The following is a 23,116-nucleotide window of genomic DNA, read 5'->3' as shown; positions in this document are numbered from 1 at the left end:
ATCTTGATTATAAACATTTGGGCCTTGGATGGAGCATGCATAACTCTGCCCCGGTTTTATGAACTTTTATTTCTCTCTTTTCAGCAAGTCAGTCATGACACCCGAAAGTTTCGCTTCGCCCTGCCAAGCCCAAGACATGTTTTGGGACTTCCTGTGGGTAAGCTGTTTATGTTAAAATAAACTATATATATATACTTATCCAAAGGTACTTTGGAAGGGGAATAGGGGAAAAAGTTGACATCATTGGATGGAATTGTGAATTTGAGAAGAAAGTTTCTTTTCTTCTTCTTCTTCTTCTTCTTCTTCTTCTTCTTCTTCTTCTTCTTCTTCTTCTTCTTCTTCTTCTTCTTCTTCTTCTTCCTCCTCCTCTTCCTCTTCTTCCTCTTCTTATTCTTCCTCTGTTTCTTCTCCTAATTTTTCTCCTTCTTCCTCCTCTTCCTCTTCTCTTTCTCCTTCCTGTTTTCCTCCTCCTTCTGCTTCCTCCTCCTCTCTTCTTCTTCTTTTTCCTTTCTTCTTCTTTCTCCTCCTCCTCCCTCTTCTTTTCCCTTTCTTTCTTTCTTCCTCCTCCTCCTCTTTCTGCATCTATATCTTATTGATTTATGTAGATATCAATTATTTCTCTATCCATCTCTATCTCTCTATGTATCTATATCTATCCATCTTTCAACATTTTAAATCTTTCTCCTCCTCTTCTTCTTTTTCTTCTTCTTCATCTTCTTCTTTGTCTTCTTTTTCCTTCTTCTTTTCCTCCTCCTCCTCCTTCTACATCTATCGTATTGATTTATCTAGATATCAATTATTTCTCCATCCATCTCTCTCTATCTCTCTATATTTATCCATCTTCCAGCATTTTAAATCTTTCTTTTTTTTCCTTTTTCTTCTTCTCCTTCTTCTTCTTCTTCTCCTCCTCTTCCTCTTCTTATTCTTCCTCTGTTTCTTCTTCTAATTCTTCTCCTTTTTCCTCCTCTTCCTCTTCTCTTTCTTCTTCCTGTTTTCCTCCTCCTTCCTCCTTCTCTCTCTCCTTCTTTTTCCTTTCTTCTTCTTTCTCCTCCTCCTCCCTCTTCTTTTCCCTTTCTTTCTTCCTCCTCTTCCTCCTCACTTCCCACCCGCCCCCCGCTTAATTTATAGCTTGGTTTATTTTTTTATTTCTTTAAAGTAAAGCTCTGTTAGCTAGAACGAAGAGTGTATTGGAGGTGGAAAAATCCTGCCTAAATTTAAACCGATTTGGACCTGCTCTCTAAATGAACAGGAGAATTCATCCACGAGGACCGAAGCCCCAACCCAGAATAAAAACACAACCGAACCAATAACAGAAGGAAACACAACAATCTTGCTAAGTAGGGGACGATCAAATGCTAACCTAATCCTGACCCGTGAATTTCCACAGGCTATTATTCCACCCTCGATATTTTTTGGATCTTCGCAAAGAATATTTGATTGTTTACTTCTCCTGGTGCCACCCAACTCCCACTGTGGCCACACACACACAAAAAAAACCAACCCGGAGAACACAATTGTGATTGTTTACAATTTGTGGCTGGGAGATAAGACCTGGAAAGGTATCAAGCGAATTTGCAACCATGGCTCCCGTGTTTTTGTTTCGGCCTTCCTTGCTTCCCTCAGTTGCCAAGCGGAATCCGTAATTAGGAGCCAGCTGCTCCTCTCTTCTGCCAGAGGCATTTTGCGCCGGGAAGCAGGTGTGGTGTGTTTGTGTGTGCTTGTGCCTTGCAACACACGGGAGTACTGTAAACTTCAAGGATACGAAGAATTAAAAATCGTATTGCGCTGCGTCTCTATCTCTCTCTAAAAGACCCCTAGCGCTAGGCGTAACGTTTGCTAGGAATTTATCCAGGATAACGGTGCAAATAACGATCAGTTATCTTTTTGGAGGCTGCGCGCTCAAGTATTGATTGGCTTTATTTATTCGACAATATTTTTAGCTGTCCCCAGCGGTAGGTTTCACATTTTGTTACCACCGGTTCGCCACGCGCGCGCACAGTTGCTTCTCGCGCATGTGCATCGTCCACGCATGTGCCCAGCCTTCCGTGCATGTGCTTTGCTCACTTGCATGCGCCCAACCTCAAAAACATGCCTAAATAGGACGGCATGGAGCCAGGGCAGATGGGTGAGCCCACGCCCACCCGTGATTTCCACTATCGGTGCACCCAAACCGGTCCAAACCGGTTGAATACCATCGCTGGCTGTTCCCCTTTCTTCCCCATCCCTCCCGCCACCCAAAAATAATCAGGCCAATTATAGTTTTGCTCAGGGGTGAGCAAAATTTTTCCCTACCAGTTCTGTGGGCGTGGCTTGGTGGGAGTGGCAGGGGAAGCAAAATCTCCATTCCCACCCCACTCCAGGGGGAGGATACTGCAAAATCTCCATTCCCTCCCCACTCCTGGGAGAAAGATATTGCAAAATCCCCATTCCCTCCCTACTCCTGCAAAATCCCCATTCCCACCCCACTCCAGGGGAAGGATATTGCAAAATCCCCATTCTCACCCCACTCTGGGACCAGCCAGAGGTGATATTTGCCGGTTCTCTGAACTACTCAAAATTTCTGCTACCAGTTCTCCAGAACCTGTTAGAACCTGCTGGATTTCACCCCTGGTTTTGCTTTCAGTACAGGCTGTCCTTACAACAGTTCATTTAGTGAATGTTGTTTACAACAGCACTGAAAAAAGGTACTTACGACCATGTTTCACACTTACGACGGTCACGTGATCCAAATTTAGATGCTGGGCAACTGACTCGTCTTTATGACAGTTGGAACGCACCCCCCCCTCCGGGGTCACCTGATCCCCTTTTGCGACCGTCGGACCAGCAAAGCCAATGGGGGAATCCAGATTCATTTAACAACCCTGTGACTAATTTAATGACCGCAGTGATTTCCTTAACAGGTGTGGCGAGAAAAGTCATAAAATGGGGCCGGAGTCACTTAGCAAATGTTTCACTTAGCGACAGGAATTTGGGGTTCCATCGAAGACTACCGATTTGCTAGGAATTAATCTGGAAGATTTATCGGATTGATCTGGAAGATTAATTCGATTACTCTGGAAGATTAATTGGTGCAAACAATTTCAATTCTCTTTTTTGAGGCTGGATGTTCATGCTTTGATTAGTTTTATTTATTTGACAATATTTTTAGCACTCCCCCATTCTTCCCCACCCCTCCCCACCCCCACCCCTGAAAAATCAGGCCAATTTTCATTTGGCTTTCTGTACAGAAAGTACTACAGCTGACTAACAGCTTTTCTCTCCTGCTAACAGCTTTTGGGCCTCTTGTCAAAAGCCGGCAGCAATTCTTTTCTAAAGAATGGATCTCAGGGTTTTTACGTTTTTTATTAAGCAAGTTTTAATTGGGGGGGAGGAAGAGGGGGTACAAGACTTCCCACCACTGAATTGTTTCCCACATAAAAAAATCAATATGTTAAGGTAACGTCTTAGTATATAGGTGGAGTAAGGTGGAGGGGTTTTTTGTATTTTTTTGCAAAGTCAGGATACTCATAAGTTCAAAATTTCCATATATCTAGGCCAGGGGTCTACAACCTTAAATATTCAAAATAGCCATTTGGACCCGTTTCCCACAGAAAAGAAAACACCGGGAGCCACAAAACCTAGGTGGGTGTGGCCAACTCGATGTCACTCACTTCCACCAGTCACATGACCCCCCCCAGCCACGCCTACCCAGCCGGTCATTAGGGCAGAGAACCAGTTGTTAAAAAACACCGGGAACCACAAAAACCTTCCTCTCTCCCTCTCTGAATCTCTCTATGTCTCTCTCTCTCTCCCGCTCTCTCTGTATCTCTCTGTTTCTGCCCTGGCCGCTTCTCCATCCCCCGCCATCACTTCTCAGGCCAGGCGAGGAGTGACTGGGAGGAGAGCGCGAGGGGCGGGGCCAACCAGTGATGGGATCACCTGACAGGGAGCCACAGCAGAGGGCCCAAAGAGCCACATGCGGCTCCGGAGCCGCAGGTTGCTGACCCCCGATCTAGGCAGTCCTTTGCGTATTGCTCCAAGGGCTCCTATTACTGTTGGTGCAACCACCGATTTCTTCCTCCACACTCGCTCAACTTCAGTTTGCAAATCACGGTATTCCGTTATTCTTTCCACCTGTTTCTCTTCCATTCGTGCCTCCCCCAGTATTGCATTATCAATGAACCAGACCCTTTTTTCTTTTTCCTTTCTACAATTGTGATGCCAGACGTCTGTCCCACAGGATCTTCACCTGTTCATTTTCAAGAACTTTGTCAACTTTGTGTTGTTATTATTATTATTGTTGTTGTTGTTTAAGATTTAATCTTCCATTCATTTCGCAGTCTGGGACTGTTAAAAACTTCACAGTTCAAATCCTAACCAACTTAACTTAAGAGCTGTTAAAGTAATGTCTGAGTAGATAGGCAGTTATGATGATGATGATGATGATGATGATGATGATTGTTGTTATTATTATTATTATTATTATTATTATTATTATTATTATTATTATAAACTTGTATTCATTGAATATGAAACTCAGTCAACTGAATATTTAAAAATGTATCACAAATATGAGTGATTGGTGCTAATGGTTGATACGGGTTGCTGCCAGCGTCCTAGGTATCAACCAAGTACCTTCTTAAAATATATGATGTTCCGAGTAGCACAGTGTCAGGTTTCAAGGTCGTCTCAAATAAATTGCATTTCAAACAAAGTCTTTGAAGAAAAACTCCTATTTATTAAGCACGACATTCTAATCCGACTCCATAGAAGCCAACAATGACTTCCAGACCCAAAACCCTCCCTTTCTGTTCCCCACTCCCCTGCACTCATTGGCCATCTTCCAAGTCATTCTACCCCTAATCTACTGCTCCAGCTCAAAAGAATTTCCCCCCTCCCATCCCATCTCCTAGGGGATATTATCTCCAGGGAAAATAAGTAGGTGAAAAGTCAAACGTCCCTTTCCAGACGCCTCCGCCTCTCCTTCTTATGTCAGCACTAGAGTAAATGCAGCTTGAAGTGCTGACACACAGTTTTTTGCAGTTCCGCTGGTGTTATTTCAGGAAGCTGCAATTTCTTGAAGTGTTTTGGGAAATTCTTGGACATGGTACCAAGTGCCCCGATGACAATGGGTATCACTGTGACATGGCTTTCATCCATAGCCATGCAGTTTCGATGGCCAGGTTGCGATATTTCATGATTTTTTCCAGTTCTTTTTCTTCGACTCTGGCGTCTCCTGGTACCGCGATGTCAATAAATTGTACGTTTCAGTTTTCGGCAACTGTGATATCTGGCGTCTTGTGTAAAATTCTTAGACATGGTACCAAGTGCTCCGATGACAATGGGTATTATTATTATTATCATCATCATCATCATCATCATCATCATCAAATGCAAACTAGTTCCATAAATAATGAGGCAAAGCCAAGCGAAGGAGGCTGAACGATGATCCGTCTTGTTTCATCTTTTGAATGTTTTGCTTGGCCTCTAGGGCAGCATATTTACCTCTCGGCCAGGATCGACGGGAATTTGGTGATCAGACCTTACACTCCGGTCAGCAGTGACGACGACAAAGGATTCGTGGACCTGGTTGTGAAGGTAAAAGCTTTGCGATAAATCATCTTTTAAATATATATGGCGTAATGGTCTATGTGCATTGAGCAGCATGGATTTGTAGGCATCTGAATGACTTCGTCTTTCTCTCCTGCACATTCAGTTTTAAAGGTGTTTTCTCCCCTATAGATCTATTTCAAAGGGGTTCACCCCAAATTTCCCGAAGGGGGGAAAATGTCCCAGTATCTGGAGAACCTGAAGATGGGGGACACCATTGATTTTCGGGGACCTAGTGGATTGCTCGTTTACGAGGGAAAAGGTGAGGTTCTGGAAACTGAATATCAAGTCGCCTTCCTCTCTGATTTATCCTACAAGGAGTTCTCGAACTTATGGCTGTTGTGAAGCCTGCCCATCACAGCCATCATGTGACCGATCCCATTTTACGACCATTTTCTCGGGGTTCTAAATGAATGTGGCGGCAAGCGTGGTCACGAAGGGGCCACAGTGGTTCTTAAGCCATAGTTTACTATGGGAGTGGTTTTGCTAACAACTGGATGTAAACGCCAACTTTTGGCAAACACGTTTAGGTGACCATGGTTGTAAATACATCCCAGTTGCTAAGCAATCAAAGTTCATTCCTGTGACCGCAGGGGAGGGCCCAACTGGCATGATTTTGAAGTAGCCCCCAAGTTGGTCCATTGTGGCTTCGAACGGTTGAAAGTCAAGGAGCAATGCAGGCAGAGGTGGGCTACACATAATTTAACCGGTTTGCCCAGTGCAGAACCATAAATACAAGCGTGCACTCGCGCTTGGGGGGAGGCTTCAAACACACAGCGATTTCATGTGGTGGGTTCCTCCCAGTTCCGCCGAGCTGGTAGCGGTGATGATATGACGTCACTGAACTGGTTCTGCCCCACCCCCACCCCCACCTGTTATTCTTACCTTTTATTTGGCCCCACCCCCAATCTATTGCTGCCTCCTGAGTCCCAGCTGATCAGCTATAAGGAAAAAAACTGTTTAAACTCTTGCCACGAGGCTTCAAAGGGCCGCCCTACAGCTGATCAGTGATAAAAGGCAGTTTGGTAGTAGACCAGTGCCTCCAAAAACAAATGAGTAGACCGGTGCCTGCAAAAATAAATGGGTAGACCAGTGCCTGCAAAAATACATGAGTAGACCAGTGCCTGCAAAAATACATGAGTAGACCGATGCCTGCAAAAATAAATGGGTAGACCGGTACACCTCTGTAAGCAGTTAAAAGCCTGGTAGACCAGTACCTCTGCTAAATCCTAAAGAATTGTCACATGACCATCAAGCCAGCCCACAAAATAAGCCACGCCCACAGAACCGGTAGTAAAAAATTTTAGAAACCCCCTCCCCTTGCGCGCGGGTTCCAGCACATCTTCTCGGGCAGCCTCAGTGAGTAGAGCAGGCGAGGCGCAGAAATCAGCTGGGTTGCATGGGCGGGGCGAGTGAGGCAGAGAGTGAGATATATAGGACGGGATAGCACCAGGGCGGGGGGCAGGCCCAGTCGGTGGTCAGAACTACCGGTTCGCCCGAATCTGTCCGAAACCGGCAGTAGCCCACCTCTGAATACAGGTTAAATTTGGACAATTTTCTGCATTGTGGTTTGTTGTTTTTTTTTAATAGATCTTTGGCAAGTATTCCTCATTGGGATTAGGAGTGGGCAAAAGATGTCTAATCTGACATCGATGGGCTTGGATTCGAGGCGTTTGGCGTGCTGCCAATCCACTTCCTCATCCCTGTTTTTTGGGGGGTTTTTTTCCCCTCCAGGTGTGTTTGCGATTCGTCAAGACAAGAAATCCCAACCTGTTCTTAAGGAGGTGAAATACGTCGGGATGATTGCAGGTGGAACAGGTACTCCCAAATGGCGTTTTCCCGCCTTTGCTTATTCAATGGGATGTGTCAGGTGCCAAGAATTACCCGTTAACTTCCAGTTAAGATGATTTTAGTGACCATGCCTCCTCACAAGGATCTGGTCAATTAATATTCAGCATTAATTCTTTCTTTTTTTTTAATTTGATTTATATGCCGCCCTTCTCCGGAGACTCAGGGCGGCTTACAATGCGTTAAGCAATAGCCTTCATATTTTTGTATATTTATACAAAGTCAGCTTATTGCCCCCACAAACTGGGTCCTCAATTTACCCACCTTAGAAAGGATGGAAGGCTGAGTCAACCTTGAGCCTTGGCGAGATTCGAACTAGCAGTAATTGCAGGCAGCTGAATGATAATAACAGGCTATTAGTCTGCTGCGCCACCAGGCTCTTTTGGCACTAGATAAAGAGTCGATGGAATTCAAGAGGGATTGGAGTTCGAACGTTTGTGGCAGTATAAGGATTCCAGGCTGATGGCTCATTTAACTCTACCTCCAATTCTGACTGCCCTTCTCCTGCAGATCTGGATAAGATTAATTTAACCATTTCTTTCTTTCTTTCTTTCTTTCTTTCTTTCTTTCTTTCTTTCTTTCTTTCTTTCTTTCTTTCTTTCTTTCTTTCTCTCTCTCTCTCTCTCTCTCTCCCTCTCTCTCTCTCTCCCTCCCTCCCTCCCTCCCCTTTATCTCTCCCTCCCTTTCTCTCTTCTTTCTCTCTTCTTTTTCTCCCTCCCTCCTTCCCTTCCTCCCTCACTTTATCTTTCTCCCCCTTCCTCCCTCACTTTATTTCTTCTCTCCCTTCGTCTCTCTCTCCTCTTTTTCTCTCCCTCCCTTCTTCCCTTTATCTCTCTCTCTTTCCTCTCACTCCCTTTATCTCTCTCTCCCTCTCTCTCCTCTCTTTTTCTCCTTCCCTCCCTCCCTTTATCTCTCTCCTTCTCTCCTCTTTCTCTCCCTTTCTCCTTTTATCTCTCTCTCTCCTGTTCTCTCCTCTCTTTCTCTCCCTTCCTCCCTTCCTCCCTTTATTTCTCTTTCTCTCCTCTTTCTCTGCTGTCTTTCTCACCCTCTCTCCTTTTATTTCTCTCTCTCCCTCCCTTTATCTATCTATCTCCCACCCTCCCTCTGTTTCCCTCCCTCCTTCTGTCTTTCTCCCCTCTTTCTCCCCTCTCCCTCCCTCTCTCTATCTCTATCTCTTCCCTCAAGGAATTACTCCCATGTTGCAACTCATTCGAGCAATTGTAAAGGACAAGGAAGATCCCACCGTTTGTCATTTACTCTTTGCTAACCAGGTAGGATGATTTTCTTTGTTCCCTTTCTAAGGAGAGCAGAGAGCATATCGAACCAATGGCAGTATGTTATGGAGAATAAATAAAATAGGTGCTGATATTTCATGCTTGCAATATTCAAGCCTCATGTAGGTTTACTCAGAATATTTATTCCACCATTTTCATTAGACTGTATTTTCAAAAGAAGCGTAAATGAAATTGTAGCCTTGCTTTTATATCTTTCTGGTCGCTACAAGCAAGAGCCTGGATCAGCAATTTTTGTAATATTCCAGCTTCACTCTTCATTTTCATTTTCATTTTTATTTTTTTGGGGAAATAATGAGAAAAATGCTTAAGTTAAGTATCCCAAAGGTATTTGTTTTTTTTTCAAAAGGCAAATGGACTTTTTGGTTTTTTCTTTGAAGACGTTTCGCTTCTCATCCAAGAAGCTTCTTCAGCTCTGACTGGATAGTGGGGAATGGAAGGATTTATATTCCTTGCAGACAGCTGGTCATTTGCATCCTTTTAGAGGGTCATTGAGGCCACTTGGAGGTTTCTCTGTGTCCTCAGGGTCACCTGAGTAGAGAAAATGGGTGTGGAGCCTTCTTGGAACTGCTGAAAGGAACTGCAGAACCTTTTCAGCAGTTCCAAGAAGGCTCCACACTCATTTGCATTATTCAGGTGACCCTGAGGACATAGATAAACTTCCACGTGGCCTCAACGTCTCCCTAAAAGGATGCAAATGACCAGCTGTCTGCAAGTAATATAAATCCTTCCATTCCCCTCCATCCAGTCAGAACCGAAGAAGCTTCTTGGATGAAAAGCGAAACATCTTCAAAGAAAAAGAAAGTCCAGTTTCCTCTTGAAAAAAGCACCCTTGGGACAACCATGACCTGGATGACTGAGAATCTCCATAGATACTTACCGTATTTTTCGGAGAATAAGACGCACCGGCGTATAAGACGCACCTAACTTTTTTGGTGAGGAAAAGAAGAAAAAGAAATCTCCCTCTGCCTCTTAGCAATTTTGCCTCGTTGCAGCAAACAGCCTGCTTTACTTTCATTTTCGTTTTCAGCATAGCTTGATTAGCACAAGGGGAAAAAAAAATCTGCTCCAGCAATTTACCTCCTTGCAGCAAGCAGCAGAGCCCTGCGCAAAACAGCTGAGAGCAAATCAGCTGAGAGTCAGGAGGCCGATCCAATCAACTTGTGCTAATTAGGCTGTGCTGAAACTGAAAGGAGCTGTTTTTTCTTGCTGTTTGCTTGCAAGGAGGTAACTGCTGCGAGGCACAGGCCAAAGGGTGGGGGCCAGTGGGTGGGCGGGGCTACATTCTGTGTATAAGGCGCATCTAAATTTTCACCCCCTTTTAGGAGGGGGAAAAGGTGCGTCTTATACTCCGAAAAATACGGTAAGTTAGCTGCTTCTAGTGGAAATTTTGTTAATGCAAGAACAGAGAAAATACATTTCCCTCTACACCAAGCCAAAAATCTTCTCCAATTAAGTCGTTCTCACACGAGTGATTTGATATTCGTAAATCCTCTCAACCAGAAATGGTTTAAAGTGTTCTAGACAGAAAACCGAATTAAATAGATTCATTTCAGAATTGAGTGGAACATTTCGGCATGGTGATTAACAGCTCAGAACAAATGCTTTTCAATTCAGTGTAATTACTCTGAACTTAATAGTACAGCGTCGTTCAGGAGTTATTTTTTGAGCAGACTCAATGATTACTGCTAGTGGTGAACCTTTTTTGAGGTTTAAAATTTTGCTTGTTTTGCTTTTTGTTTCCTGGTCTGTCTGTTTGTCTTCTGTCTGGATGGATGGATGGATGGATGGATGGATGGATGGATGGATAAGTGGGTAGGTGGATGGATGGATTGGTGTGGATGGAAGGAAGGAAGGAAGGAAGGATGGATGGATGGATGGATGGGTGGATGGGTAGATGGATAAGTGGGTGGGTGGATGGGTATGGATGGAAGGAAGGAAGGATGGATGGATGAACAGATGATCAATGGATGGATGGATGAGTGGGTCGGTAGATGGATGAATGTATAAGTGAGTGGATGGGTGGATGGATGGGTGAGTGAGTGAGTGGAAGGAAGGGAAGGAAGGAAGGACGGATGGACCATCCACAATCAAACAAATTTTGATGGTTTAAATTTTGCTTCCAGGGTGGTTCGCTTTAGCTCTGGTTTCGTGGGATTTTTTTAAAGAGGGAATCGATATTCTAAGTTGTTCAGTGACGAATGTGTGAGATAAAACGGCAATATTGTTGTTTCCGGGACAGACCGAAAGTGACATCTTGCTGCGTTCAGAACTTGAGGAAGTACAAGCTCAACATTCAGCCCAGTTTAAGCTGTGGTACACATTGGACAGAGCCCCTGAGAGTAAGTAATCCAGCATACAGTTAAAATTAGAGGCTGCTACAACATTCTGCTTAGTGGCTGAATATATAACAGAGCCCTGTAAAATTTTCGTGGAGCCACACCTAACTCCTGATGGCCGTGTGATTTCCTGCTGTCTTCTGATGTTTTTCCAGCTCACTACCCTAGTTTGCAATCCTAGGATTGTCCCATCCACATATTAACCCATGCTTGACCTCAGTTTGATTTAAACCCTCATCTGTTTCGGATGGTTATCTACCATCTATGGACCTTCCTCAATTCCAACTCAACTTCTGGGGATCTATTAGAAGCCTCCATATTGTTTTCTTGGCAAGTCTTCAAGAGATGGTTGACAGTAGGTTCTTCTGGAACTGATATGTCTGCAAGAAAACCACCAAGCTCTCAGAGCACAAAGGACCCCCCAGTCCTCCTCCCCTTTTCCTTCTCCTCCACTCCGTAAACCTCACTTTTTTCTACCCCTGACGAGGTGACCTAATTGGGTCATGAAACATCTGCAAGAAAGCCACCAAGCTCATAGATCACCAAGGACCCCATAGCTCAACCCTGAGCTACAGATACTTTCTTGTATCAAACCCAAATTAGGAAACCCCCCTCAGATTGGCAATTTTCATAATGGCCCCTTTGATCAAACATTGAAGAGTATCATTAAGAGAAATTACAGCTAAGTGTAGGGCCCGGTGTCTCAACCCCAAGGATTAGTAGACTCCTATAGGTGTCTCATAGAAGGTTCTGGGTACAGAGTGATCCAAAATTTGCCCACTACAACCTCAAACTAGGGTATTGTCAACTCACAAAGCATCCCTGGCCTGCTCTCAAGTTGCCATAGGCAAGTTGGATGGGAAACAGACGAAGCAGCACGGCAGCCAAAAACAGAAGCACATTCCAGACACATCTCTCAAGGCTGTCTCCCAGGGTTACCCACAGCGGCTTGAGGGGAGTGATCTCTACAACCCGCGAAATTGCTCCATTGGCAAATGTGACAACACACCCTGGGGGGAGGAGGGAAACAGAGTCATGATTGGGCCATAAATTATGTGGGGTCAGAGTTGGCTTGCTGTTCATGCATTCAGGCAGGTCTGTTCAATGATAGAAAGTTTGAAAATATTCTAGTTTTTAGAGTTAAAAAATGTGTCCACCATACTGTTCAGTCATGAGAAAGGGATGGAATTGATGGAAGGTGCTGTAGATGAAGAAACATTTGCCCTCCCGTCTATTTCAAAGCCCCCCCCCCCCCCCCTTTGAAGATCCTGGGTGCTTTTTGTTGCATTTTTTTTTTTAAAGAGATAATAAGAGAAACGTGGTCTTTCCCAACACAGAATGGGATTACAGCCAAGGTTTCGTGAACGAAGATATGTTGAAGGAACACATGCCTCCACCCCAAGATGACGTCCTCATCCTGATGTGCGGCCCACCGCCCATGATCCAGTACGCTTGCATTCCCAACCTGGAGAAATTGGGTTTCACCAAGGAGATGTGGTTTATTTACTAACTGGGAGTCAGGATAAAGTAGAAGGGGGGAGGAGGAGGGGAAAGAAGGAACGGAACTCTTGGGAATAAAACAGGGTAACGGAAACTAACTTCGGTAAATAGAAGTGGAACCGACGTTCAGAGGAATTTCAACTCGCGCCCTCTTGTGTCTCTTTAATCCTGGCAAGCGGAAGCCTCAGCTAGACTGATTAACTGTGTTGTAGATCCTACTCTTTGCTTTGCTCTTGTGTATCAAATCTTGTCCTAAGGCAATTGAAGGAAGTTTGGGTCTTTTCATCCCGGATGGGCAAATGTCACCTGGGCCTCTTGTATCGCCAAAGAGTTTGTTGTGAGATCCAGGGAGAGAAGTGAAGGAGGCGACTTCACTCTCCCTGCTGTTTTCTGCACCAAAGCTTTAAATGCACACCTGTCTTTGCACCAACGTGTGTGTTTGTGTCCTTCTTCATTTGCACGGGGAAGGGGGAGGAGAAATTGCTCGACAGGCCAACCTACAGAAACGTACTCGTCTAGCAAGCAGGGAATTGATTGGTTCTGTGCTTCCCAAATTATGGACGTGAAAGAGGGAGGTCCAATTTTGAAATTCTTAATAGGGGCACACCCCGTAGGACAGAAATGAGGAGTTGGCCTCTACTCTTCCTTCGGGCCTTTGTTTGGGGAGAGAATTTACAGCTGGGCTTTGCGTAGGGTGGAATAAGAGTGTGTATACGGGAGGCTCCCTCAACCGAAGGATGGCCCTAAACACAGAATCATCTCCCAGAAACTTCCGGGGGGGGGGGAGGAATGTCAGTTTGGTTGGAGGGATTGAAAAGTGGACGATGGGATAGCCAGTTAGTGGAATGAGAAGCATCTATAGGCCGGCTTGTATTTTAAGTACACTCAATGGTGTATCAATCTAAAAGCAGAGGTCTTCAAACTTAGCAGCTTTAAGACTTGTGGATTTCAACTCCCAGAATTCTCCAGCCAGCATGGAGTCTTAAAGCTGCCAAGTTTGAGGACCCCTAATCTAAAGGAATTTCTTTGGCTGTTTTCCCAAGTTTCTGTTACGCTATTCTATTATTCAATGATCCTCTTTTAATTAATTAAACATATACCTATGTTTATATACATATATGTAGAGGTAGCTCAGTTACATAATATATCCATGTATTGTTTCAGTAACCACTCATGCTGGCTGGGGAATTCTGGGAGTTTGAAGTCCACTTATCTTCAACAGGCCAAGGTTGAGTTGAAATCCACCTAGCTTCAACAGGCCAAGGTTGAGTTGAAGTCCACCTAGCTTCAACAGGCCAAGGTTGAGTTGAAGTCCACCTAGCTTCAATAGACCAAGGTTGAGTTGAAGTCCACCTAGCTTCAACAGACCAAGGTTGAGTTGAAATCCACCTAGCTTCAACAGACCAAGGTTGAGTTGAAGTCCACCTAGCTTCAACAGACCAAGGTTGAGTTGAAGTCCACCTAGCTTCAACAGACCAAGGTTGAGTTGAAGTCCACCTAGCTTCAACAGACCAAGGTTGAGTTGAAGTCCACCTAGCTTGAAAAGCCCAAGGTTGAGTTGAAGTCTACCTAGCTTGAAAAGCCCAAGGTTGAGTTGAAGTCCACCGAGCTTGAAAAGCCCAAGGTTGAGTTGAAGTCCACCTAGCTTGAAAAGCCCAAGGTTGAGTTGAAGTCTACCTAGCTTGAAAAGCCCAAGGTTGAGTTGAAGTCCACCGAGCTTGAAAAGCCCAAGGTTGAGTTGAAGTCCACCTAGCTTGAAAAGCCCAAGGTTGAGTTGAAGTCCACCTAGCTTCAACAGACCAAGGTTGAGTTGAAATCCACCTAGCTTGAAAAGCCCAAGGTTGAGTTGAATTCCACCTAGCTTGAAAAGCCCAAGGTTGAGTTGAAGTCCACCTAGCTTGAAAAGCCCAAGGTTGAGTTGAAATCCACCTAGCTTGAAAAGCCCAAGGTTGAGTTGAAGTCCACCTAGCTTCAACAGACCAAGGTTGAGTTGAAGTCCACCTAGCCTCAACAGCCCAAGGTTGAGTTGAAATCCACCTAGTTTAAACAGCCCAAGGTTGAGTTGAAGTCCACCTAGCTTCAACAGACCAAGGTTGAGTTGAAGTCCACCTAGCTTGAAAAGCCCAAGGTTGAGTTGAAATCCACCTAGTTTAAACAGCCCAAGGTTGAGTTGAAGTCCACCTAGCTTCAACAGACCAAGGTTGAGTTGAAGTCCACCTAGCTTCAACAGACCAAGGTTGAGTTGAAGTCCACCTAGCTTGAAAAGCCCAAGGTTGAGTTGAAGTCTACCTAGTTTAAACAGATCAAGGTTGAGTTGAAGTCCACCTAGCTTCAACAGCCCAAGGGTGAGAAAACACTGCAGTAGATTCTTTGCTCAACTGTTGTCCTGCCGCAAAAATAAAAAAAATTATATCATGCTCCTTTTTGCTTAAAGTGAATAAAACAGCCTTTTTACCTTTTTACTAACCATACCGAGGCCGAAGAACACCGGATCTGTTCATAACAAACAGTTTTGTATTGCTTTACCTGCCTACTCCGCTCTTTGAGTTTTTTTCAACTCTTTGTGGTAGAAATAAAACTTTTTTCCCCCTCCCTTAAGATGCCTTGCGAGTTCTTTTGATTCATTAACGTCGGGTTAAAATCAATTGGAAGGCTCTTGTTTGATCTCCTGTTTTGGTTTTCGGCGCTTTTACAAGATGACGTACAAAGAGAAAACATTGAACATGTTGAACATCTAACAAAATGAAATTTCAACGGTGGAAAAAAGTAAGGTTCTACATTTAGGCAAGATGATTAGGGGAGTGGAGGCTAAAACATATGAAGAATGGTTGCAGGAACTGGGTATGTCTAGTTTGATGAAGAGAAGGACTAGGGGAGACATGATAGCAGTCTTCCAATATCTCAGGGGTTGCCCCAAAGAAGAGGGAGTCAAGCTATTCTCCAAAGCACCTGAAGGCAGGACAAGAAACAATGGATGGAAACTAATCAAGGAGAGAAGCAACCTAGAACTAAGGAGAAATTTCCTGACAGTGAGAACAATGAATCAGTGGAACAACCTGACTCCAGAAGTTGTGGGGGCTCCACCATTGGAGGTTTTTAAGAAGAGATTGGATGACCATTTGTCTGAAGTGGTGTAGGATTTCCTGCCTAAGAAAGGGGTTGGACTAGAAGACCTCCAAGGTCCCTTCCAACTCTCTCATTCTATTTTATTCTATTCTATTCAAGTCAGCATTTTTGAGGGGGCTCATTCAGATCATCAGCGACCAGCTTTGCAGGTTTGTCTTCTCGCCCCCTCCCCGCCCCTTTGCAACAAGATGAATAATCCAGTAATAAGAATTAGGTTCTGTTTATAAAGGCATCTTCAGAAATTGACATTCTTGGTTCCCTCAAATGGGAATTGAAAGAAAAGACGTAGAATGACACTAATAACCACATCGGGAGGGAGGGAGGAAGGAAGGAAGGAAATGGAAAAGAGGGGAAGAAGTAGAGAATGGGAAGGAGGGAGTGGGAAGGAAGGAAGGAGACAACAGAAAAGGACGAAGGGGAAGAAGGAGGGAATGGGAAGGAAGGAAAACGATAGTAAAGGACTAAAAAGAAACTACATAAATATTTTGACAGTAATTTAGGTAAAGGGACAGATTTATCTATTGGGAGGCTAATAAAGCCATTATCATGGGTTACTTTATACAATATCGTCGGGGGGGGGGGGGAATTCTGGAAAAGATGCAAAAGATACTGGACGCCATTAGACAGAAAAATCAAATTGCATAAGACACTCAAATTTTGCATCAAATCAATTTATTAATTGATCAATTTATTACGCCAACAATTGTCTACGCTAACAGTTCAAGAAACTGAAGTAACATTGAATCAGGTGAAGCAAAGATATTTTGAGTTTGCAAACAAACCAGGAAGATGGTTGGCCTATAGCAGGGGTCAGCAACCTGCGGCTCTGGAGCCGCATGTGGCTCTTTCACTCCTCTGCTGCGGCTCCTTGTCATTCAAAATATGTGACACAACTGGCAATGTGCGACACCCGCCGGCACGTGATTTATTGAGCTTTTCAACCCCCAGTAGGCCAACCATGGATAAATCCAAGAAAAGAAAAGTTTCAGAAGAAAAACAAGAACGTTTAATTCAACTACAGATGCTAGTTTTGTGGCCGCTTAAGAAATATCAGGCAATGGAAGGGTTTTGTGGCTCCCGGTGTTTTCTTTTCTGTGGGAAACGGGTCCAAATGGCTCCTTGAGTGTTTAAGGTTGCAGACCCCTGGCCTATAGGCTAAGAAAGGAAAGGGAGAAGAGAATAATTAAAAAAAGAATGAGTATTTTCTTTGAAATTAAACTGCTTAAAGACAAGTTTCGTTTTTAATTTTTTTCTTTAAAAAGAGTGTCCCATTGGTACTTCGGCTTGGTTTTTAAGGCTCTTGATGAAAAATTATGTCCCACACAAATAAGGATTTGCTGGCATATTGCTTTGGAATATTCCTTTTTCTGCAATCACATTTTCCAACAGAGGGGAAAAAATGACTCCAACATTCCAACTAATCTGATCCAAGAAAAAAAAAAACCCTTCCTTCTCTTGCAAGTTAAGAAATTAGTAATAATAACCTGGTATAATTTTTCCTCCTTCCTCCCCATTTCAATCCGATGAGTAGTTTGGAGAGAGGAATTCAACTCTTACTCATAATATTCCTAGGGAATGTATGAATCACAGTTGCGGTGTGGTTATTTTGGTTAGCCTGAGTAGCAGGCACAACACACAAATACAGAAATGTGGATTAGGGTCTCTGCAATTAATACATTTTGTTCTGGAACCAGACGGGGGTGAAATGCTCCCGGTTCAGATTGGATCGCCCGATCCGGTAGTGATCGCGGTGGATGGTTCGGAGAACCAGTAGCAAAAATCCCTGCCCCCCCCCCCCATGCCCAGCTGAGCCGTGCAATCATCAGAAGTTGTTTTCTTTACTTTTAAAAGCATTTTTCTACAACCTCTTCGGCCGAAAAAAATGCTTTTAAAAGTAAAAAAAAAAAAAAAGCCTCTGATGATCGCGCGGCTCAGCTGGGATCGTCAGAGGCTTTTAAAAGCATTTTTTTACAACCTCTTCAGCCAAAGAGGTTGTAGAAAAAATGCTTTTAAAAGTAAAAAAAAAAGAAGTTGGCCACGCCCACCCAGTCACATTAACCCCCCACCCACCAAGCCACGCCCACAGAACCGATAGTAACAAATTTTACATTTCACCACTGGAACCAGGTTATAGAAGAGGGAGCCAATCATAGGCTGACACGCTTCCTACAGGATTTGATGGCTCTTAGTGCAAAGAACTCATGGCAAAAAAATAAAAATAAAAATCCATGGATGTTTAGAAAATAGTTTTTCCTTTATTACTTTGTCACCAAAGTGCCTCAATTATTTATTTACATGTCCTAACTCAAAGCTTTTGGGCAAAGCTTTTGATGGCAGAGCTTTTCGGCACCAAGTGCCCAAACTGGAACATGCATGTGCACCAGTGGTGAAATGAAAAAAATTGTTGCTTCCGGTTCTATGGGTGTGGCTTGGTGGGCGTGGCTTGGTGGAGGGTCATGTGATTGGGTGGGAGTGGCGAACTTTTTTTTTTTTTTACGTTTTTAAAGCATTTTTTTTACTACTGATTCCAGTGAGTAGGTAGTAAAAAAAATGCATTAAAAAAGAAAAAAAATGGTAGTAAAGAACCCACCCCTGTTAAGCACATCTTAGCAAGCGTGAGCGATCATATTACAAAGCCTGCTGCCTGTTACAGGAAGGTTATCAAACACTGCACAGCCTTCCGGCCTGTGAATCATTCTTCCAACGGCAGTGCCGTATTTATATTTATAAAGTCATCTGCATTATTGCTCCATGACAAAGCTCGCTCTGTGTGTGTGTGTGTGTGTGTATCTCCAATAACTTTATTTTCTCTCTCTCCTCCCCCTCCCTCCCTCCCTCCCTCTCTCTCAGCACAATATATATGCTGAGTTCTGAGTAACTTCATTTACTAAAATCTAATAACTTTATTTCCAGTAGAGATAGATGATGGATGGATGGATGAACGGACAGATGAGAGAGAGAGATGATAAATGATAGATAGATAGAATGATAGAGATAGATGAGATAGATAGATAGATGGATGGATGGATGGATGGATGGATGGATGGATGGATGGAATAATAGACGAGAGAAATGATAGATTAGATAGATAGATAGATAGATAGATAGATAGATGAAATGATAGATGAGAGATGATAGATTAGATAGATAGAATGATAGATAGAATGATAGATGAGAGAAAGAGAGATGATGGATGGATGGATGAAATGATATAGATGAGAGAGAAAGATGATAGATAGATAGATAGATAGATAGATAGATAGATAGATAGATGATAGATAGATAGATAGATAGATAGAATTATATATATAAATAGACAGAGATAGATATAGATAATACAGAGATAGATAGATAGATAGATGATAGATAGATAGATAGATAGATAGATAGATAGATAGATAGATAGATGATGGATGGATGGAATGATAGATGAGAGAGATGATAGATTAGATAGATAGATAGAATGATAGATAGAAAGATGAGAGAGAGAGAGATGATGGATGGATGGATGATAGATGATAGATACATAGATAGAATTATATAGACAGAGATAGATAGATAATAGACAGATAGACAGACAGACACAGACAGACAGACAGATAAATAGATGGATGGATGGATGGATGGATGGATGAAATGATAGATATGAGAGAGAGAGAGAGATGATATAGAAAGACATATACAATAGTGGCCAAAATTGTGGAAACCTTGATTAAAGATAATTTAATCAAGAACGTAATGCAATAACTTTTATGAAGGATTTGCTATTAGAGTAGCAGTTACTGTATAAAGAAGAAAAGTGAAACACGTAGAAAAACCGAGATATACAAAAATTATCCCCATGTTGGGTTAATCCTTACTTGGGTAACCTTTAGCATGAATGACGGCCTTACAACGTCTTCCCATGGAGTGAACCAAGTCTTTTACTTCTGCAGCTGTTATCATGTGAAACCAAGATTGAATGATGGCTTCTATTAACTGGGTTTTATTGCTGGGTTGCTTCTGACTAGCAAGTTTCTTTAGTCAGCTCCATAGATTTTCAGTTGGGTGAAGGTCTGGGCTATTCCCAGGCCATTCCAGCAGTGGAATAGGATTATCTTGAAACTCCAAGAAAAAAAAGTGGTGTTATTAGCCATCAAACCTCAAAAATACACTTTCCCCAAAAGGTTTCCACAATTTTGGCCACTACTGTAATATATGTCTTGTGAGTTCTAGTCCTTCCTTAGGCACGAAAGCCAGCTGGGTGGCTTTGGGCCCAACATACCTGACAGGATTGTTGTGAGGAAAATAGGAGGAGGAAAGAAAATTAGGTTCATTGAGTGATCTTTAACAATCTAATAAGTAAATAAACACGATTCATTTTATTTCTCAGTAGGTTTTTATTTCTTTAACACAGCAATACATATATTTCCACTGACCTCGTTGTACACAAAACATCCCAACAAAATACCATAATGGTATTTCATTTTGTGTGCATTTATATAAACCCCTTGGCTTAATTAAGAGCCTTATATTACTCTCCCCAGACCCGTAGTAATAATAATAACTATTTTCCTAACCAGAAAAAAAAAAGACAGCCATATTCATCATAAGTAAAAAAATTAATATATCTTGATTCTCTTCATAATGTATAACAGCTTTTTTTTTTTTTTAAATGGTTGCATTGCGATTTGATTCTTTGGATTAACGTGATTTTTTTGCATCTGAGCTTGATTTTTCTGGGTATATTTTAATCCAAATAGTGCAAAATCTGTTTTTCAGGGAGCAGAAGATACAATTTTGTATTAGTCGAATTTTACCAAGTAACCTAAATGGGCTGCTGGTAGGGAAAGTCTATTGCTTTTAACTGAAGAAGTGAACTCAATTCATAAATTACCTTTATTTACAAATGTTGTTTGCCTTTCATTCGAACAAGCTCAGGAACTCAGTGAAAAAACAGTTGTGAATCAATTTAGAAAATTATTAAGGGGAATCCTTGCTGCGTTACACTGTATTGAGGAAGCTTTTCGAGGCTTTAAAAAGGCGAAACCCGATAATTTTATAGAGCAACAGCACCATGAATTTTTAATCATGGGTCCAACTCTAAATAAATGTAGCAGAAATTCTTAGATTAGCACCAATTGGCAAAGAATTCAATTTCCATCCAATGTGACATATTTCCAAATGAAACCGAAGCTCATCTGAAGCAGAAAAGGAAAGGCAACTAACTGTCGAAAAATTAACCTTTCAGGAAACAAGATAAAATGAAAGTTGAAAGTCTTTATCCAATCAAAAATGCTACAATCCCAAGAACCGATGAGATTCAATGGAAGGGATCCACCGATAACCCCTAATCTCGTTAACTATATTTCTGACTATATGCCAAAAACTTATCTAGCTATTCTTGCAAAAAAAAAAAAATCTTTGGATCAGCGATTCCAATGTTGAGGTCCACACTATCTCTACAGCACCAGCTGATAATCCAGACAGTAAATTCCAAATCTTTGCATTCCCCATCGCTTCAGGCAGAAAAAAAGGGGAAATTAAAATTAAAACATTCGAAAGTGATATTGGAACAGGAAAAGAGAGGGAGAGAAGGGGGGGGGCTGGCCAAGATTTTTCAATCCGAATTGTCGATCAGAAAGGTTGGCAGTTCAGCGGTTCGAAACCCTAGTACAGGGGGCTGGACTAGATGACCTCCAAGGTCCCTTCCACCTCTATTACTGAGTAAAGTCTGATCATTTAAAAAAAAAACCACAGTAAAAAAGACATGCTTTATCTTTAACATGTATAAACATTCAATAGGTTATCGTAAACGGTCATTCAAAGGCAAGATTTCGTATTTGAATTTAATACTGTAAAATAACGTGGATTGACTAAAATTCCTCGTCATTAAAAGGTAAAAAAAAAAAGAATTTGCAATCCAGGAAAAAAAAAAATCTGGCCTCCAGATTTTCAGTTGCAACACACTAAACTTTAAAATGTTATAAAAACTTGTTATTTTATAAAAGGGAAATGGGGACAATTTTCAACACTGCAGGTCCAGAGAAATTTTCAAGAGATTCCGTTTTCAACGTCAGAGAAAAAAATCCTTCCTGCAAGAGAATTGGAGTTCCATGCAAGCAGTTTGCAAGATGAATTGGTTTCTCCAGGATCCAGCTGGGTTTTGAGGCTTTTAAAACACGTCACAGTATAAAACTTCCGGCCCCATTATGTACTCAATACATATATTTTTTTTTCATAAAAACTGCATTTAAAAAAACAAGTCGCACAAGATTTTCAACACGTGGCTGATTCGAAGAAGAGGAAAATTATTTTTTTTTTTATCTTGGCAATGGATGCTAGTGTCAGAGGTCTGCAGAGGGTTATCTCCTCCCGCCCCCCCTATTTTTTTTTTGCATTACTGGAGTAAAAAGAAAATTACAAGGGTACATTATGGCACATTGTACAGACTAAAACATTATGCTGTAGAGTCTTATTTAGAGGAATGGCACAAATTGCTACGCCAGACGGGGTGGAAGGGGTTAGGTGGTCCTTTCTTCCCGTCTCATCAATTGACCAGAACTTGGATGATAGACTTCTTACGATCATTCCCCTCTCCGCCATCAGTTCTTGCAAACCAGAAACAAAACAAAAAAAAAATGACTTCGCACGAGGTGCGGTGTCCATCACACACAGCAGCAGGGCTCCAAATAGGTCCCCAGCTGCCCCGGTCACACATTCGAGTCCTCGTCTGTGATACTGGCACTGGGAGAACGGGTGGCCAAGTCCCTGAACATGTCGTCCTCCTTCAACATGTGCTGGGAAGAGAAAGCGTAGGCGAATTAATTGGCGGGAGATCAGGAAAAAAAAAAACCCATTGGAAGAAAGGGAGGGAGGGAGGGAGGAAAAGAGAGAGCAGAGAGAGACAGAGGAAGGAAGGAAGGAAGGAAGGAAGGAAGGAAGGAAGGAAGGAAGGAAGGAAGGAAGGAAGGAAAAGAAAGAGAGACAAATAAAGAAAAAGGAAGGAAGGAAGGAAAAGAAAAAAAAGGAAGGAAGGAAAAGAAAGAAAGAGAAAGAAACAAAGAAAGGAGGGAGAGAAGGAGGGGAAGGAAGGAAAAGAGAGAGAGACAAAGTAAGAAAGAAAAAGGAAGGAAGGAAGGAAGGAAAGAAGAAAGGAGAAGGAAGGAAGGAAAAGAAAGAAGGAAAGGAAGGGGGAGGGGAAGGAAGGAAGGAAAAAAGAGAGAGACAAAGAAAGAAAATGGAAAGAAGGCAGGAAGGAAAGAATGAAGGAAAAAAGGAAAAAGGAAAGAGAAAGAAAAGAAAGAAAGAAAGAAAAAGAGGGAGAGAGGGAGGGAAAGAAAAAGAAAAGAGAGAGACAATGAAAGAAAGAAAATGAAGGAAGGAAGGAAGGAAGGAAGGAAGGAAGGAAGGAAGGAAGGAAAGAAAGAAAGAAAGAAAGAA

At 42.5% G+C, this 23,116-nt stretch overlaps 2 protein-coding genes across 8 annotated transcripts in view; one reads left to right on the top strand and one right to left on the bottom strand.

Annotated features, from left to right (window-relative positions):
* LOC139319784 (NADH-cytochrome b5 reductase 3-like) overlaps positions 1-15,166 on the top strand; it is a 36,721-nt gene extending 21,555 nt beyond the window's left edge. Inside the window, exons 3-9 of the mRNA XM_070947818.1 lie at positions 85-157; positions 5,471-5,577; positions 5,722-5,851; positions 7,324-7,407; positions 8,623-8,708; positions 10,972-11,071; positions 12,406-15,166. Of these exons, the coding sequence (XP_070803919.1) occupies positions 85-157; positions 5,471-5,577; positions 5,722-5,851; positions 7,324-7,407; positions 8,623-8,708; positions 10,972-11,071; positions 12,406-12,578 (753 nt within the window). The 3' untranslated portion in view covers positions 12,579-15,166. The remainder of the gene's footprint in view (positions 1-84; positions 158-5,470; positions 5,578-5,721; positions 5,852-7,323; positions 7,408-8,622; positions 8,709-10,971; positions 11,072-12,405) is intronic.
* Positions 15,167-20,067: 4,901 nt separating this feature from the next.
* Positions 20,068-23,116, bottom strand: part of PPFIBP1 (PPFIA binding protein 1) — a 96,769-nt gene continuing 93,720 nt past the window's right edge. For all 7 annotated transcript variants that reach the window (XM_070947864.1, XM_070947865.1, XM_070947867.1 and 4 more), the window contains one exon: positions 20,068-22,473. In XM_070947864.1, coding sequence (XP_070803965.1) covers positions 22,387-22,473 — 87 coding nt within the window. In that variant the 3' untranslated portion in view covers positions 20,068-22,386. The remainder of the gene's footprint in view (positions 22,474-23,116) is intronic.

Source organism: Pituophis catenifer, unplaced genomic scaffold (genome assembly GCF_029215685.1).
Source record: "Pituophis catenifer annectens isolate HBS135680 unplaced genomic scaffold, rPitCat1.0.hap2 SCAF_7, whole genome shotgun sequence".
NCBI classification, from domain to species: Eukaryota; Metazoa; Chordata; class Lepidosauria; order Squamata; family Colubridae; genus Pituophis; species Pituophis catenifer.
The sequence above is the reverse complement of the archived record's forward strand: the minus strand, read 5'-3'. Positions and strand labels throughout refer to the sequence as shown.